Here is a 19,114-nt window from a genome sequence, read left to right as displayed (position 1 = left end):
TGTGTGTGTTCACTACCAGGCTAGAAAAAATTCCTTGGAAGCCAGTGAACTGTATAATTTCTGTTGGGATTTATACATTCTAGCAGGAGTAAAATCACAACTCATTACCATTGTTGTTTCAATATCATAACCTTCAGTTCCTCAGATTATTGCAATATGCTACACATGAGGCTACATTTGGAGCTTCACTTGTGGAAAATCTGTGTAGCATATTCTCCATGGTTTCCAGTGCTAAACACCAGTACTGGCTTCCGGTTCAATTCAAGGCATTGATTTTGCTCTATAAAGACTATCATTTGGGAACTGTCTGCATGGGAGGAGATGGTACCACTTGCCCGCTGTAACATCTAGATAAGAGGAGAAAATCTGAAGTACTCCTGCTAACAATCTGGTATTGGGGCTTAAACTGGGGTGAGTCGAGGTTACTCTGGAGAATTCTGTGTGGCATTGTTACAAGAGAGTTGTCAGTTGGATGAAGATTGATTCTCTAAGCATGTACATTAAAAAGCCACCCTACTTGGTCATTTCTATGCTACCTTTCCAAAAAGTAGCTATTTTCTTTGCATAATCAACCATTCCTCCGTTTTTAACATACAGCTGTGCAAGTTCAGAACGCACTCACTTTGCAGTTCCTTTTCAAAGGGAAGGTCATCCCTTTGGCAATGCAGGTTTGTTACAGAACATTGTCAATAGCATTTTTTTTTTTTTTTAATTTGGAGGAATGTAAATGAGGTTGTTTAGAATGGCTGAAGTCTCAAATTGTCCTGCTGCAGTATGCTTTTTTTTTTTCCCTTAAAGCAAGAGTAATAACTTCACTTCAGTGAGAGAGTCTAATCTAAATGCAGGCAAAGTTATAGCAGAGAGCACCCAAGCTATCCTCATTAAAGTATGGAAAACTTTGCAATGGAGATGGAGTAGAATGTGTATTTCCTTGCCCCTGTTCCCAATGGCTAGCATTACCCTTATGTTCACTGATCTCAAACACCATAGTTTAAGCTAGACAAAGTCAGACTGGAAATAAGGCATAAATTTAACAGTAAGTAATGTCGTGGATTTTACATCACTGAAGTCTTAAATTAAGATTGGATGTTATTCTAAAAACTCTAGGAATTATTTTGGAGTAGTTTTATGGTGTAAGTTATACAGGAAGTCAGACTAGATGATCACAAACTTCATTCTGGCCTCAGAATTTATCAACCACATCCTGTTCTGAATGACTTCTCTGGCAACAGCGTTTGATCTGCATGTTTTATAAATCTGAATAAAATAGGCAGAAAGATTTCATGGCCAACTTACAGGGTGTTCTCCTTTCCCAGAATTACAAACTATGCAACTTATTTCTACAAGAGACTTGTTTATTTTTCTGCTTAAAGTTTATAAAAACTGTTACTCCAAAGCAAAGTTTAAACTTTTTACATATGTACATTTGAGAAATAAATAGCGTTCCAAGTCGTACAAAAACCGTAATATACAAATAGAGCTTCAAGACCACTGTATAAATATATGGGCGACAAATCACAGATAGTTACCAGAGGCTTCAATTATTGAAGACTGTATATAACCAAGACAAACATCACACTATTCTCCAAATGTGTATGGTTATTTTAACTTTGGTTGGAATGAGACACTAAGGGCTAGTCTACACTTACCCGGTAGTTCGACGGCTGCGGATCGAAGTTCCGAGTTCGATTTATCACGTCTGGTCTGGACGCGATAAATCGAACCAGGAAGTGATCCCCGTCGACTGCGGTACTCCAGCTCAGCGAGAGGAGTACCGCGAAGTCGACGGGGAGCCTGCCTGCCGCGTGTGGACAGCGTCTGAACCGCGGTAAGGTCGAAGTAAGGTATGTCGAATTCAGCTACGTTATTCACGTAGCTGAATTTGCGTACCTTACTTCGATTTGGGGGGTAAGTGTAGACCAGCCCTAAGAAAGAAGCCCAACTAACACACTCTTGTTGGCCCTTTAAAGAGACCTGGCTGATGATGATCTTCATAACTTAAAGCATCAGGCTGCATAGCAGCTTTTGGTGTAGAAAGCATTGCACTTTAACACCAAAGCCAAGAGTGATCCCAAATATATTAAAATGCCCCCACCCCTGAAAAGACAGTCAGGTCACCTCTGGCCAAGCAGAGAGTACTTGCAAGAATCTGGCCTAGTCAGAACAGTAGTTTCCTGCAGAGTGGATTAGATTAATTCCATTACAAAACCAAGCTTCTCTGGAATCATGGAATAAAAATAACTTTAAAATACTTTTTTGGGGGGGAAGCATGGTTATATGTTGTAGGTTAAATTAGTACCCAAACCCTGTCAAATGCATGTGTGTGCACATACTCACACAAAATCTTAAAATGTGCCTTGCTGCTACAGTTGCATTCAAGTTCAGTTTGCAGAGGTGAATGCATCCTCAAAATACATATCATTGAATGTCAAGTTTGCCTGAAGCAGTACAGATATCTTCCAAGTATACAGTAAGTAGATGGCTGTTGCCCTTCTATATTCTTCAGGATAAAATCTGCATGAAGCAAGTACTGGATAGTCCTTGTTGAAATAAAATACTGACATTTAACATTTTGAAGGAAAGTAGCTGCCAATAACTTCAGTACATATTTGGATCTGCTTTCTCTATAGAACAGAGTGGGATGGAGTATTGGACTTTTTTACAAGATTAGCCATGTGTACTACAATATCCAGCAGATCTACAGTAATGGTCTCTGGGAAAAGCAAAGGACAGAATGGAGAGAAGATGGAAGTTAGAGGAGAGACTACCTTGTGCTTAGACTTTTTACCCTTTGCTGGTTTGGTCTACCCATTCTTCCACATCATTTAGTGCAATTTTAGATTCTGTAGTACTCCTAAGCTATACAGACACTGTCATGCATTCTCAGTAGCTTTGTCATCAGCTATTCAATTTCCCCTTGACTTCTATGGCACATAGACTAGAACCAAGGCACAGATTTATCTCAACTTTGTTGACAGTCTATTCCCAATTGTCCCAGTAAACTGGAACTATGCAGAGCATAACACCGATCAGGAAAAGTAGGTTAATGCACATAAACCAGACTCCCCTAAGTAGGGTGAGTTTAGTAATTTTAATAAGTTATTCTAGGACAGCAACTGAATGCATATGGATCACTCCTCACCAGAAATATTGCTTGCATCAGTTCAAGACAGAGTTTTCTGTCCTGAATAGTAAGTGGTACTAAGACAAACTGCATAAATGTCTCTCCACCTATGTAATTTTCTGCAGTAGTCTTCTCATATGTTTTGGATAGTTAGGTCCTTTTGTCCAAGTCTTCAGAAAAACCTTCAGTGCAGATTCAAAGCTGATCTAAGGAAAGAATGGGGAGAAATGGATGAAAGGAAGAAATACCTGGTAAAATGCAAAGGTTGCTTTTTTTATTTTTAAGTTCAAAATTGTAACATATGGGTTAGTAAGAAAGCAAACCATGGACCGGTGAGACAGGCTGAAGACTAGGTGCAGTTTAGTATTTTGTCCTATTTGGAACCTTTTCCTACAATAACTTTCAGAGAGCTGGAACCTTTTATGGGAACTCCAACTTGTACCAAGTGTAACATGCATTTAGACAGACTTGCAGATGGCTGTGACGCAAGGCAAAAAGTGTAATTACTAACAGACAAACTATATGTTTAAGATCTTTGACTCTAGAGCCTGCACATTCAATTGTATTCAAGGATGGATTGATACTTTGACCTACAAATCTAACTCCAACTCACTGAGGGTATATCTACATTGCAATTAAACACCTGTGGCTGGCCCATATCAACTGACTCAGGCTAAGGAGCTGTTTAATTGTGGTGTAGACATTCAGACCAGGCTGAAGTCAGAGCCCTGGGACCTTCCCCCTTGCAGGGTCCCAGAGCCCAGGCTCCAGCCCAAACTTGAATGTCTACCTCACAATTAAACAGCCCCTTAGCCCAAGCCCCACAAACCCAAGTCAGCTGACATGGGCCAGCCACAGGTGTTTAATCGCAATGTAGATATATCCTGAGGGCCTAACTCTGCCCATCCATTAATACTCCATCTGCTTACTTGTCAAGTAAGCTACTACATCACATGAGGAAGGGTGGTAGATTCCAGCCCCAAAGCAGTAATTCCAGGAGTGAACCTACACCATGAGGAAGAGCAGGGTTTGCCAGCTGTCCTTCTGCTATGTAGGCATTACTGGGAAGTGCATTACTGCAGCCTGCCTTTGTACCTTCTGGGATAGCTCTGGGTATTTGTTTCAGCTAGCAACATTCTCCAATTCTTTTCCCATGAGAATTTTATATTGGACTTTGCACAATTTCATTTGTGAAAATCTTAATACACACAGTAGCAACACTAAGAGCAATTCACTATTTCTGTCAAATCTGGCACTAGATACCATCTGAGATTGCTCAAAGACAGAAATCTGCCATCTGAGGTAACTGCAAGCAAACTTTTTACACGGGGCTTTGTTACAGCGTTTGCAAAAGCTTTAATCAAAATGCAAAAATGTTAGTGTTGGACAGACTCTTCTTTTACAGCTTGGACTAAGGCCAAGAGATGCTAGACCAAGTTCACCTCTAGTGTATCTAGAACAAATTTGAACCCTTTTTTTTTTTTTTATAAACATAGGATAGTTGGCGTCATCAAATCCTCACTACTTAACACTCGATGGATTTAAAGTCACACTGCAGTAGCAATCCTAACTGATCACGAGGGTGCACTAGAGTTTAGAGTACCTCCTTTGTAGAAGGGGTTATATAGCCCTAAATGGGCCAGCTGAGTTTTCATTAACACACCTTTAGTAATTAGGAGTCCACTGAGTTTTATTAAGCTTTCTTGCTCAAGACTAAGAACATCTGTTTCAAACTTCTCCCCACTTACTGAAATTTTAGTGTCAATCTGGTTATACTTGTCCTCATTATACATAGCCTAATGCCTTAGACAATAGGATTTCAAAAGGTAAGCATTTAATTAAACCCTACCTTGTTTGGTTTTTTGTTGGCCATCCATCTCTACATTTCACAAACCAAAGATCTTTACCAGGAGATATGTTGGTCAGCTGAGGATCCTCTGCACAGAAAGTTAACCTGAAAGGAAAAGGTCAGAAGCCATGGAGACATTACACATACAAACTGATTCCAAAGTGTATAAATAACTTGCAAGTAGTTTCTAAATGGAACACATAGCCATCATTCTTTTCTAGAGTCAGAGAAGGGGTCAGCTAGAGTTCTAGCACTGTTCACTGCCAGGAAGGCAATTCGTGTCGGATTTGGGCCATTTCTATTTCAAGAATGCTGTTGCACCACTCCCTTCTAGAGTATTAGTTTTAACAGTGATCAGTCTGCTATTGAATGGCATTCAAAATAATTAGTTTCCTTCTCTAGTTTAGTGCTTTACAGGTAATGTAAGGGGCAGTAAGAAGCCAAGTCCTTGACACGGCATGTACATTCTTCTGAATTCATTAGCTTCACAGAAAGCCTGTTCTCTAACAGGCAGCATCAGGAAGTCCACCACTGTAAGCCATGCTACAGGGTGCCATCTAACAGAGGCATTGGTTGAACCATCAAAGTTCCCTCACTAAGCAGCAATTAGTTACTTTTCTTGCGGTCTTTGACACATCTGAACACTCTTGATTCAGAAGTCTCAAGCTCACACCAAGTCATGAGTGTTCCCTAAAGAACTACTGCTCTACTCACTTCTGTTGAGTTTCCCCAGACTTCACACGTATACGTCTGATCTGCAGCTCCTTGGAAGATTTATCAGGTCGGAACCAGTAACTTTTGAGCTCTCTCCACAGATTGTACCAAGACTGAGATGATCCTTCCCAGGTGAGCTTGATCCTTAAGAGGTCACCAATGTCTTCTTCAGTATAGACCAGGAAGGGGCTAGTAGAATTCAGGCCAATTTGCTCAAGTCTGAAAAATAGGCAGAGACTCAGTATTCTTCCTCATTAATGAAGCAACTTATTGTACTTCTCAGACACTTGTGTTGGGAAAAGAAGAGTTTGAGAGAGTATCAAGCATTCTACACAGGAAGTTGAAGATCATGGTTCTAGTTTGTTACTGGTTTGATTAAAGAAAGTGACTCTGGCTATCTGGTTTAGTGTTATCCTTGTGGGGTGTCTCATATTTGGCTCCTCCATTTTTCCATCCCGCCTAAGGCAACATGCAGTTACAATTTACTTACTCCTCCATAAGGATGATGTGAAGGAACTATACACCCCTTTTGTAATCCTCCTGGATGAGGAATGCTTTTTGCCAAGAACAAACTACAGGGGGATGCTTTTAAACCACATAAAAATCCTTCATCATGCAAGGCAGAGGGAAGGTCTTTGGTAAGATTGGTGGGGAAAAGAAAAGAAAAGTGGAAACAAGGCACATTACCCCTTACAGCCCAGGGTGTATCTACTGTCTCCTACATGGCAGTTCATCTCCCCAAGAATAACATCTGGCACTAATTAGGTTGCTGCTTTACCATCATTCAGCAGATCTTTGGATATTAGAGTCAACTGCAACAATAGCAATAATTCTCTCTTAATTCTACTTTTATTGTTAACTGTTGCTTCTAGTCCCATGAGTCCTTCCCACTGTCCTCATCAAAACAGGGAGATGAGTCAATTGTACTCCACTTACATTTCCAGAGAGAGGGGTTGAGACTCGCCATTGGTACCATGAAGGGTAACTGAGAAGGTGGGTTCTGTTTCTCCTAAGCTTTTGTAGCTGAAGATGTGCATTTTCATCTGATAATGGTAAACTGAAGAGAGACAAGCACAGAGCCCAGTTTGTGAATAGAGGGCATTGTTTATTCCATGACAAGTCATGGTTTGCAAGATGGTGCCTGTTGGCAGAAACAAGATCACCCATACAAGTAGCCTTGATGGGTGCCTATGAGCCTTAGCTCAGATTAGAAAGCCGATAATTACTCAGCCACAGATGGAACTCTAGGACCATTCTACTCTTCGAGTACTCCCTGAGCCTTGTGTTGCAGCAGAATCATAGCAATCTTCTACCGTCCCCACACAGAGGAACACTGTTGAAAGAGTCCTCTTATAGAAGTAGTCAGGGAAACATTTGTTTTAGTGGGGAGGTGGAGCTTGAACGTTCTTCCTTAATACTAAATGTTGCTGTCTTGCTACCCTGAAGCAGATTTTATGCATATGTGTATTAGTGAAGGTTGCTTTTATCGTCACTATCTGTTACACATCTGTTCTATTTTAGTTTCTGTTAAGCCCTCCAAATTCTAAATCTGAATTCAAGCATTCTGAAACAGAGGGAGATAACCCACTCATCTCTGACAAAATTATTATGTCCTCTCTAAAGTTATGAACCCAGTAGCTTAAAAAAACGCTACCTCTGTAAGGCATATCCGCTCTGGTTTTTAAGTACATCTTGCTGTTCCTTTTGTTCCTCATTTTCTTGGCATTGTAGCCAATGCTGTTGCAGCGGTTCTTTCGGCAGCTCAGGCAGATTCCCTTCTTGAAACGACTGGAGTCAGTGCACTGAAAGGCGAAGCTCTGCTTATCTTGGTTCACAAGGGAGTCCACGAAGAGGTGTACAGCTCGCTCATGTTCACATCTAACAACGTCCCCAATATCTAGCTCAATAGAGAAAGTTGTGGGGGGGAGATAGACTTCAGCAATTTAGCATTCACCACCCCAACACCTACCATCTGCTGCACAAGTTAGTGAGTTAGATTAATTGTAGTTCAACACAAAAGTTAAGTCTGACCAAAACCACCTTTTCAATTAAAAACAACGAGATGTTAATACACTACATTTAAAGCTGACAGACTTTTTTGTTCAAACACATTTAGCTGCAGAGATGGAAGGCAAGACTTCAAAGCCAGTATAATGTGGCCTGGAGTAAAAATTCATCTTTCAGCTCATGATGATTAACACCAGACTTACCAGATTTACTGATTTCAAGAGGAGAGGGCAGTCTAAAGACAGCTTAGATGGAAAACTACCTCTTGTTAGGTTGTAACTATTATTTCAATACACCTGCCTATGTAAGGTGGGTGTCTCTTCTCTTCTTCCCCCCCCCCCGTCAATTATTAAATAGGAAAAAATAAGAACTTACTCCCATATGCGATTGCTCCCAAAACATCACTTAATCCACAACCAGGCTGGAAATCTCCCCCGTTGGGATAGACGTCAATGTGACCCACAGGCATCTGGATCCCAATGCTGACACCCAGTGTTTCCTTCGTAAATGTATGAAGAACGTCCACAAAGTCTGCATCATCAGGGGAGAGACGTCTGTGAGGGTCAGCTCCTTCAAACATAGGGCCAGCTGGATCCAAGCCTGTTAAGCAGAGCGTACAATAAAGCAGCAGCAAAAAATCTGCTAGGTACTTTCCTAGCAGAGGGTGACACAACCAGACCCTACCCCACAGAGTACAATCTAGAAAACCAAGTATAAAGTTTTTTCATTCAATCAATGTCACATGGAGTGAGAGTGTGCATTAGTATCTGGAATCTTCAAGCTATTAAGGGACATTTCTTCAAAACTGCTGCTGTTAGAAGCTGTGATACAAAGAACAGAAGTCCAAAATAAAAAAAAAATAAAAAATTGTGAAATCTCCATGGTGCTGGACACTCCAGCCACTAGGCACTTGTGAGTCTGTATTAGAGGGGTCCAATGGTGTGGCACACCAGAGCAGGTAGCACCACAAGGTGTCTGATCACCAGGAGAGAAAGCTGGTCATTTATCTTTAGCCATTATTCATGTCATGAAAGGAGGACGTTTGTGTTGATACAGTTCTGAAATGCGTCACTCTTACTGCTTAAGTATTCAGGGCTAAATCTGAACTTCAATAGGAGCTGTGAGTGAGCAGTGGATTGAACAAGTGAAGGCCTTTACCCTGTAGGACACTTTATTATCCCTTCACATGGTGTAGAATGAATATAAAACTAGAGGATTAAAGTTTAGCTTAAATTTGGTTAAAGAAATGTGTTGTAAAGAAAGGCCCTAACTAGCAACTAAGAGAGGCCTTGAAAGTAATGAGTTATAAGTAGGGAGGGTGGCAGGTGCGGGAAGTTTCTAAAAAGAAGGTCTCTGACTGATAGCGGTGACTGCAGATGGTTTTAAATAAGACAGATTCTCTGTCTTAAAATGAGCCAACATGGATCTTCCCACCCCATATACCAGTGTAATCTCAAAAATTAGGGCCTATGTGAACCCAGGTGCAACAGAAAAAAAATGTTTGTCAGAAAGGAGGAGGAGAGGAATAGCCTTGGAGAAAGGTGGTTGTAAATCTTATCTGGACTGAGACTGGAAGTGAGGGTAAACGGTCTCAAATTTGTTTTTAGCTGACGTCAGTAATTGGCAATGACATCTCTTGTTAAAGGCTATAAAAAAGTAAACTCTTAAAGGGTTCATTGCGAATACCTGCCTGACCACATTGGAGCCAACTAATATGGATTTAAGCATTCCTGGGTTTAGCCTGTTGTAGTATCTTGATCAAATGCTTATCAACATTTTGTTACTGTTTGGATGTAATATCTTATTTAGGCATATTTACAGCAATTGTATAAATACCATTTGGCCTTTGGATTTAATAAAGGAATTTATGGTTAAATTAGCATTGTAGTAATACCCTGCATAAATAGTAACTCCAACACAAGGTAACTTCTAGGGGTAGGTGTGTTAGTTGAGATTTTCATGTAGGGGCATAAGACATGTGACTTGGAGACAGGTTCATTAGTATGGGAGGGGCACAGTAGACAGTCTATATGAAGCATGAATTTCTATAGGGGAGAGGAACCACTGCAGACTCCAGAAGGTAAATTGGCCGAGGAGAGACTGGTGAGGAAGAAGAGAGAGAGGTAGTGAAGAAAATCTGAACGATTGACCTTTCCCAGTGTTCAAGGGATCCAAATTCGTATTAGTAATTCCATATTGATACCTCGGACAATAGGAAGTTTCTTTAAGGTAATAAGGTCTAGACAAGAGTAGCTGGCTAAGACTAAGAACTAAAGATGGGTCAAAACCAGAATGTTTTGTCTGAACCATCCTGCACTTTGGCAATTTTTAACGTGAGGGACCTGGTTATAAATAGGGCCCTACCAAATTCACAGTCCATTTTAGTCAATTTCATGGTCAGAGGATTTAAAAAGTCGTTAATGTCATGAGTGCAGCTATTTAAATCTGAAATGTCAGTGTTGTAATTGTAAGGGTCCTGACCCAAAAAGGATTTGGGGGGGGGGGGGTTCGCACGGTTATTGTAGGGCGGGGGGTTGCAATACTGCTACCCTTACTTCTGTGCAGCTGCTGGCGGCTGCATTGCTTTCAGAGCTGGCCAGCTGGAGAGTGGTGGCTGCTGGCTAGGAGCCCAGCTGTGAAGGCAGAGCTGCCACCAGCAGAAGCAAGGATGGCACGGTATGGTATAGCCACCCTTACTTCTGCGCTGCTGCCTGCAGAGCTGGGCCCTCGTTAGCAGCCGCCACTCTCTGGCCGCCCAGCTCCGAAGGCAGCAGCGCAGAAGTAAGGGGGGCATGGTGCTGCCTTCAGACCTGGGTGCCCGGCCAACAGCCGCCGCTCTCTGGCCACCCAGCTTTGAAGGCAGCGCAGAAGTAAGGGTACTCTGTTTTGGGTCAGGACCCCCCAACTTGAGAAACACCAGTCTTCCCCTTTGAAATCTTCATAGTATAGGGTAAATGCACACAAAAGACCAGATTTCACAGTCCGAGACACATTTTTCATAGCCATGAATTTGGTAGGGCCCTAGTTATAAGCCACTACTACCCACTCCCCTATTTTGCCTTATCTAATAAAAATTAGCCTAGTTGTCTCTTAATTGAGGACTATTGACAATTGGAGTTCACCAGGTGGAAATGTAAATTTCCACTGTTTATTAACTTTAAGTACTAGTTTATTCAAATGGTGGTATTACCTGCTTTCCCCTGTCATTTATATTAGCTTTGTTGCAAGTGTTTATGGGGAGATGCATATCTTATCCCTACTGTAGCAGGTAATTAAGCTATACACTTTATTGCGGGGAACGTCCTGTTCTCAATGTGGCCCTCCCCACCATGTTTCCAAATAATCTGTACAAGATCCAAATCATTCCACATGGAAAGATGAAAGTTTCTCTTTAGAGTACTGGCTTTCTGAACCAATGGCACTTTACTAGGAAGCGAGTCATGGAGGGACACAGTAGCTCTTCACAAAGGAAGGGCAGAGTTTAAAATCTGATGTTGGCCAAAAGGGAAGCAAATGGCTCTCTCGCTTAGGCTAGCTTGTAAGCCATGTCTACTCCGAGATTTAGAATTTTGATAGCAGAGATGTGTCTGAGGGCATTTGAGTGAATCAGAGTTTAGCTTGCACACCTAGGTGGGACCTGATGCCAGTCTGTGCCAGCAGTCTCACGTTCATGAGAAAGTGTCAGGATTAAAAAAAAAAAAATCCACCAAGGGTTTGGGGGTTTTTTGGCAATAAGTGGGAGATAGAATTGGAGCAATCGTCTTTGTTTAATATCCTTAAGATGCAAGAAAAACCATCAGTGAGGAGTGTCTGACTGGAGAATTACAAAAGAAAAGTTGGATACTTTAATTATTACTAACCCCAGAGTAAGACATCTCAACAAAGCAGTTAGGATTTTGAGGTTCTGACAATCCTATTAACATTGCAGGAGATGACAAAAGTATTGCATTGTAGTAGTTTTAGGACAGCCTTACCTGTAATTCTGCCTATTGTTCCGTGTGCATAGTTACCAGCATATCCAGCAGCATGGGCACCAAGACTGTACCCAATTAAGTGGACGTTCTCAAGCAGGAGGTTCTGCTTTTCCTGCAAGTGTAGAGATAATTAAGTTTGTTCATATTTTCAAGAGAGTTGATAACTCCTATCTAGCAGAGGGACTCAAACTGGAAAGTTCAGATCTACACATCCCCAGTGTAAAAGTGGTTTTGGATCATACCTCCAACTGTTATGTTTTCTCAAGACACTGGCAAGATGATTCAGTAGTTTGGAGACTAGTCAGTCCCTTCTTGTTTCTAGCCTTCAGCCACAGTAAAAGTTTTTTCAAAGCATACCATCTGGAGTGATGAGTCTGGGCTTCAGTGCATTCAGAGTTTTGCTTTGTAGCCCTACAGGTTTAGTAACTTAGTAGCAGCATTAGCAGGTTAGCTTTTGTTTTTTCCAGAAATTGTACTGATTTTTGGATGCCTAACTTGACATCTTGAGCCTGATTTTTCAGAGGTCTGAGTACCCAAATTCCAACTGAAGTCAATTAGTTCCGTAGGTGCTCAGCACCAAGGGCACTGGAACATTTGTAGAAGTGGGGAGGGCCCACCGGCACTGGAACGAGGGGGACCAGAGGGCCATGCCCTTCACTTTTTAATATGGGCATAGTTTGGGGGGGCCAGGAGGCAGCATTGCACCCCCCCAAACTGCAAGCCTCGGGCAGGCGTGGAGAGGCACCGGCAGGGGCTGCGCTTTGTGGTGGGGATCAGCTCAGTTTGGAGGGCGATACTGCCCCCTGCCCCCCAAACTACACCCATGTTAAAAAATGCCCCCCTCCCCCAGTTCCAGCACTGTTGCTCAGCACCTCTGAACACATGCCCAATCTGGACATCCGCAAATGGAGGCACTCAAGTCACTGGTCACCGCTTGAACACTTGGGCCTTAGTTTTCATCAAGTGAAGAGTCTAAACTTTAAATTCAGTAAGCACTGTATATCTGCTCGTCTGTAGCATTAGATAAGGTCATCCCATTGACCGGAACTCCAATCCTAATGCAAGCAGATGTATCTTCACTAAAGCAGGAACAGAATCACTTAAGAGTTGCTCATGCTTACACAAGGTTTGAATTTGGCACATCTTTGTGCTTGACCGTGCCGCTGAACTGAGGACAAGAATTACACCACCATCTTTCACATTCCGGAAGTGCTAGAACTGGCATACGTTTTGTTCCCGTGTGCAAACTGAACGATACGGTACACTACAACACAGGGGCCATTATTACAAGTTTTACCTGTAACCAGTTGAGCACCCTTGCAACGGCCTTTCCAACCACCTTTGTGTTGTTCACAGCATCAGTATAGAGCTGATGGGCAAGTCCAAGCCAGTCCACCACCACCACATTAGCATCCTTCTCTCTCGCCTGAAGAGCGGCCACCAGGCTTTCCAGCCAGGTTTCAAACATGCCACTCATCTACAAGAGAGAAAATATTAGTTCTTCCTGGTCATAGAAAGCTGGACACACACATGCCATTAGGTTAGCCTTATACGCTTTAAAATTTACATGGTCAACTTTTTACAGTTCCAGCTTTCATTAGGCACCAGTGCTTGTATCCCGCACTTTGCTACTACCTCTATAAAAGGAAGTCTGCTTTTGAACAGTGTCTCCACGCTTTCATTTAGAAAGTTTGATTTCTTTGGTCAGCTTCATGTGGCACAAATGTAAAATGAGAATAAAAGACACGGGCAGGTCAGTATGATTTTGCAGAGTTCTTATGAGTGCTAGCAACATTGCATCACTACCTCAAATTATGCCTTCAAGCATAAGGAGTAGGAGGTTGCACAGTACAGAACACGAAAAGTACAGTATCCTGTATATTCTACACCAGAGACGACTTGTGCCTCCGCATACTGGTGGGGGAGGGGCACAATCTAAAGAGGAGGACACATGACCGCCCCACATCTCCTCTGCCCAATGACACCTCCTTCCCCCCAGCCTGGGTCATGGAGCTCTCCCCGCCCCATGTTATCTGTGGGGGGGTGGAAGGGCCTCTGTCCTTCTCTCCCTGCGCCTCCTCACCCCACCCCCCCACACGTTTGGCTGCTCTCCCTGGCACAGAGCCTGGCTGGGAAGCAGCGATGGCTCACTCCCTGCCCGGGCTTGGCTGCCGGGGACAAGGGACAAGCAAGCCAGAGCCCCTTTCCGCCCTGGCATGTTTCCGGCTCGCTCAGCTCTTGTCCCCGGCAGCCGAGCCTGGGCAAGAAGTGAGCCGCCTCTGCCTCCAAGCCAGGCTCTCTCATGCAGAAGCAGCTCCCTTCCGCTTGCCACCTGGCTGCCGGGGAGAGCGTCTGAACATGTTGCGGGGAGCCCCTCTCCCTCCCCATCCTCAGAAGGCCAATCTGGGGGGGCACTTGCAGTGGCAGATTACCGCACAGGCCCAGGGTGCCCTGGACAATTTGGAGGCCACGCAGGAGCGCTGGCACTTTCTTCCCCCCTCAGCTCCTCTGCTTCCCCCTCCTCCCCCCCCCCCCCCGAGGCCCCACCCCCAGACCAGGCCAGGCCAGAAGAGGAGCCTGTGGTAGAGAGTATATTCCTCCCCCCCTCTGCTACTCCCCCAGCTTGGAGCTGCCTGAGCCCCTCCCGCCATGCAGAGATATCCCGAGCCGCTGATCCAAGGCCGCCTTTCCCCCGCCAAGGGCTGGTCTGATCCTGCCGGTCACCCCCGTTCTCGTAGCCCCTTTTTGGGAAAAACTGGGCATTTGTCCCCTTTGGTCTTGCCAACTGGTGATCAGTTGGCAAGAGCAAAGGGGGGGGGGGGGAGACAAATGCCCAATTTTGCCAAAAAAGTTGGGACACCCAGGGCCAAAACAGGACATATGGTCACCCTGGGCCAGGGGTCCCCAAACTTTTCTGGTCGTCCCCCTCCTCCCCATCCATGGTCCATGCCCCTCCCCCCCCTCCCCCAAGCTGAGGCCAGGAGCTGCGGTCAGGAGCTGGGAGTGAGGCCGCGGTCGGCAGCATGGCCAGAGGTCTGGCTGGGGCGCAGCCAGGAGCGGAGCCGCAGCTGGGAGCAGAGCCATAGCTGGGGTTGGGGTGGGGCCAGAGCGGAGCTGGGGGCAGAGCAGGGCTGGGTGGCGCTCCCACCCCTCCCCTTTGGGGGCTGAGCCAAGCCCCACTGTGCCTCCCCCAGCCTCACTGTATCCCCCAATGTTCCTCTGTGACCCTCTAAGGGGACACACCCCACAGTTTGGGGGCCACCACCCTAGGCTGTGATAAGAGCTGCCCAGGGAGCCTGGGCTGCTGTGGGGAACCCAGAGCCCTCCATCTTCCCTGGGCCTGGGGCTGAGGTGCCTGGGAGCCCCCGGCCTGTGTCCCTGCCACCCAGGGCGTCCCACTCAGGGAAGGTGAAAGGTCAAGGGCTCCCCATAATAGCCTGGGCTCCCTAGGCAGCTGTTACCACGGCCCCAGCTTCCAGCCAGGCCGGGGGCGGGGCCTTGGGGGAAGGGAGTGAGCGGGGGACGGGGCCCCGTGGCAGGAAGGGGGAGGAGATGTGGAGGGGCCCAAATGTTCTTTGTGCTCAGGACCCCAATAAATCTTAATCTGCCTCTGGGCACTTGACCCCCCCACACACCCCTTCTAGGGGTCACCTCTGTTCTAGACACAGACACATGCATGGAAACTCAAGCATACCAAATAATATTGTTAGAGCCATTTGTGCTGCCCAATTAAAGAGCACAAAGAAAACTAAGTAGTGCCTAGAGCTACACAGAATTCCCCATACTCACTGTCCATCCATGAATAATAAAGAAGGTTTTAGCTGTCAAATTGAATTTGCAGTCCTCTAAACATTTGTCTTGGCCTATGGAGAGAAAGCAGCCTTCACCCCCTGGAACTGTGGAGGAGCGAAGATTAAACTTCACTTGTAGTTTTTGAGCCTGTGCAAGTTCTTTTTCTTTCTTCAGCAGCTCAGCAATAGTGTCATCTGGAGACAGATCAGCAGGGTGCATGGTTACTACTTTTATGGTCTGATTCAACAAAGTAAGTGCAAAGTAGGGTTTTATTTTTTAAACACAGAGAAGTAGGAGTATTTTAAGAGTTTGTTTGCTGCCCTTTTGGTATCAAATGAAGGCTGGGAGATGGGAAATCAGATTCTCCACTTCTTCAATTTGAAGAAGGGGAGGTGATTTTCTGGCTTACACAAGATACCTCTAAAAGATACCAGCCGGCATGTAGTTTCAGAGACAGCTGCATAGGGAGGATACCTCAACTTCCTTAAATGCCCTTGTCTACATCCTCTGCAAGTGATTCGAAGTCAGACACTACATCCCCCTACTTATCCTGCATCCAGTAGAGCAGCATTTTCCAGCTCAGCAGCTGGCTTTTGTTCTGTCAAAGCAAGAAGCTTCATGCCGTGTTCTTCTAAAGTTTTGGAAAACAGGTTTCTCGGTAATATCCAAACTTTTCTGAGGCCTGGGGCTTCTTTAATGGAAGATTGGGACTTCAGCCACTTTGCCATACTGTGTAGGAGATCCTGGGTGAAGTTCAATTACAGCAAACTATCCTGATTACAGATTGGTGAGCTGCCCAGTCACTTCAGTCTGCTAGCCACAGTAGTTTGGTTTGGAATTCACAGACATTACAGGAGGGGAGGGGTGGGAAGGGGGGTGTCCAGAAGGATGCCATGGGGGGATACTGTGCTGTCCATTTAATTAGTGTAAGTCAGTTATGCAGAGTAGATAATGTTGATTGGCTTTCAAGAGCATAGCCAAAATTTATTGACCTTCCAAAATCTAATTATCCATGGAAAATGCTGCAGCCCTTATTAGCACAAAATCCCCATTGACTTTGATGGCAGTTCGGAGAAAGGGTTAGTTACAGAATTTGCCTTTCACCTTCCCATCTGAACTTGAAGTGGAGGCAGGGGGTGATTAACAGCTGGGTTTTTGTGGAGCAACAAGTGCTATATTTGACACTGAATCAGTTTAATTTCATTTCAAAATTGGTGTCTAGTCTTACTGTAAGTGCAACTTTTATAAACTGAAAGGAAATCCAGCCCTCGTGCCACTCCTGTGACTTCAGTGGAAGTACACCTGCTTTAGACCTCTGTGCCTTTACTAGCATCTTACAGCTAACACGTAGGATCAAGCACACGTTAACATGAGATTACGTGTGTCTTGATCACCTCAACATGCCATTTTCCTTGTCTCTGTCATGTTACAGAATGCACCAGGACTCCGCAGCTCATGAGAACACGTGAGCAGAACTAGCTATGAAAACGTGTGTATGTGAGAATGTCTAACAGGTTTCCTGCATCCAGGCTTCCAAAGAAAGAAGTGACAGTTAGTTAGGGATGCTAGAGACTATTGCTTATGCCTTAAAGCTTGTAGAGTGAGTAAAATATTTCTAACGTTCAGGGGGAACTTTCATACATTCCTAGAGCACTAGCTCGTCTACCCATTCAGCTGAAAAAGACTACTTCTATTTCCTACCCCATGCCTACACTGTATGATGCGTGTACCAGCTTTCTACACACTAGTCTTGTCAAATACTTCAAAAGAAATCACACAGCAAGTTTTCTCTTAAGATGTTTGCTATTACAGTAATAGAGCAACCTCTCACAGCAGTTATCCCCTTAAATCTGAAACTTTAGTGCCTCGTATGTATCTATTAATCAAGACTGTTGTTGGTAGGAGAAATCCACCTGAACGAAACCATTATGTTAAACCAAATTTATATGAACTTTATTTTTACAATACCAGCATATTTAATAACCCCTACAAAAAAGTATGAAAGGAGGTACTGTAACAACCAAAGGAGCATAGACAAGAATAAGTTAAAATCAACATGGAGTTATAAGTGGGGCACATAAATGACTGGAATCTGACTGTAGTTTGATGCCTAATCCATGCGTTAAGTCAATGAAACAACTGTTGCACCGATCCTTACAGTAAATTCTGGTGTAAATTACCTTTCAGCAGTTCTTCCTTTGCACCCGGTGCGGAGTCCCTCGCTGCAATGCAATATACGAGTCCAATGCACAGCAGGAAAGCAGAGCTTCTCATTGCTTAAACAAGTCAGGATCTCTTCTTTTTGTGTGTGGGGGGGTCTTTTCTCTCTTACTGCTGCTGGCCCTATTCCAATCAGAGCTGGGGGGACAGAGGCACAGCGCTTCTTAGCGTCCCTCCCCTAGAAGAAGGAAAGAGAACGTAGCAAGTTTAAAAAAAAGAGAGAGAGAGGAGAGGAGAGAAAGAAAAGGGGAAAGCGAGAAGAGCAACTGCAAGGCGCCTAGTGCTGCCGGTGAAGCGTTGCTCCTGCCAAGAGGCGGGCTGGGGGGTAGTTGTTAAAGTCGGGGATTGGGAGTCACCTGACCCATGGCCAGATGGGCTTGACTAATTTATTCATGGCTGCGGGATCCGATTGGTCACACCCTCCACAGACGCGGGGCGGCAGCGCTCCAAATCTTCTGAATGAAGCCGGGCCCCCCCCCCCGGCGAGCGGCGGAACGAGTCAGGAGAGCGACTGGGGAGCCGCATGGCATTGGCGGCGGCGGCTGCCAGACGTGCAGCCACGCGGGGCCCGAGCTGCCCCGTGGTGTCCTGGGCCCGGGGGTGGCAGCGGGATCTTTCCTTTTCTCATAGGCGGGGGCGCATCACAGTTGTCCCCCCCTTGTCCTGTGTAACAGGACACCTCCAGGGACTGCTCCTCCGCGTGTGGGAGGCGCTCGCTTTCCCCGCGGGGCTGAGTGAGTCCTTCTCCTTTCCGCAGCTGCTCTGGGAAAGGAGGCTGGCGTGGGGAGAAGGAGACTCTGCTTAGACTTCTACTTAGGGAGACTTGGGCGCTGCAGCCCAATGAGTGGCTTTGCGGGGGGGTCCCAGAGTTGCTTGAGCCAGCCCTGGTGCTTTACTGCTTCCTCCCTGCCACAGTGCTGCTTTCTGACTCCCAGCAACACCCTTACCTCCCCCCCTCCCTATGCCACTGCCTTCTCCACCTGACTCCTTGCCTGCTTCTCTCCTCCCTCTCCCCCCCCCCAAGCTACTTCCTGATCCATTGCCCCCATGGGGGAGGGATAGCTCAGTGGTTTGAGCATTGGCCTGCTAAACCCAGGGTTGTGAGCTCAATCCTTGAGAGGGCCATCTGGGGCAAAAATCTGTCTGGGGATTGGTCCTGCTTTGAGCAGGGGGTTGGACTAGATGACCTCCCGAGGTCTCTTCCAACCCTGGTAGTCTATGTCTGTCTACATATTCCAAGTGCACCTGTCACCATGGGATCAGTTGTGGGTCCGCTTCTGCTCAATATCTTCATCAATGATTTAATGGCATAGAGAGGACACTTATAAAGTTGGCGGATTATGCCAAGCTGGGAGGGGTTGCAAGTGCTTTGAAGGACAAGATTATCATTCAAAATGATCTGGACAAACTGGAGACATGGTCTAAAGAAAATGG

General features: G+C 45.2%; 1 protein-coding gene across 1 annotated transcript; it reads right to left on the bottom strand.

The window, feature by feature from the left end:
• Positions 1 to 1,931: 1,931 nt before the first annotated feature.
• On the bottom strand, positions 1,932 to 17,951 carry LIPG (lipase G, endothelial type). Its single transcript, XM_029910905.1, has 10 exons — positions 17,641 to 17,951; positions 15,458 to 15,654; positions 12,966 to 13,145; positions 11,669 to 11,780; positions 8,070 to 8,294; positions 7,342 to 7,584; positions 6,624 to 6,744; positions 5,688 to 5,906; positions 4,974 to 5,078; positions 1,932 to 3,330 (listed from the first exon to the last, which is right to left on the bottom strand). Exons 1-10 carry the CDS (start codon positions 17,732 to 17,734, stop codon positions 3,309 to 3,311), a joined length of 1,518 nt encoding a protein of 505 aa, XP_029766765.1. The 5' UTR covers positions 17,735 to 17,951; the 3' UTR covers positions 1,932 to 3,308.
• Between the last annotated feature and the right edge of the window lie 1,163 nt (positions 17,952 to 19,114).

Source organism: Terrapene carolina, unplaced genomic scaffold (genome assembly GCF_002925995.2).
Source record: "Terrapene carolina triunguis isolate 2854851 unplaced genomic scaffold, T_m_triunguis-2.0 Scaffold69, whole genome shotgun sequence".
NCBI classification, from domain to species: Eukaryota; Metazoa; Chordata; order Testudines; family Emydidae; genus Terrapene; species Terrapene triunguis.
Note: the sequence above shows the minus strand (reverse complement) of the source record. Positions and strands in the feature narration are given on the sequence as shown.

What these genes read in the sequence shown, in the direction of transcription:
- LIPG (XM_029910905.1), bottom strand. Translation starts at nt 17,734, where the DNA reads ATGAGAAGCTCTGCTTTCCTGCTGTGCATTGGACTCGTATATTGCATT. An exon ending in TTATTATTCATGGATGGACA is followed by an intron (nt 13,146 to 15,457) that starts GTGAGTATGGGG and finishes TCTCTCTTGTAG; the next exon opens with ATGAGTGGCATGTTTGAAAC. An exon ending in TCTGGGGAAACTCAACAGAA is followed by an intron (nt 5,079 to 5,687) that starts GTGAGTAGAGCA and finishes TTTTCCTTTCAG; the next exon opens with GTTAACTTTCTGTGCAGAGG.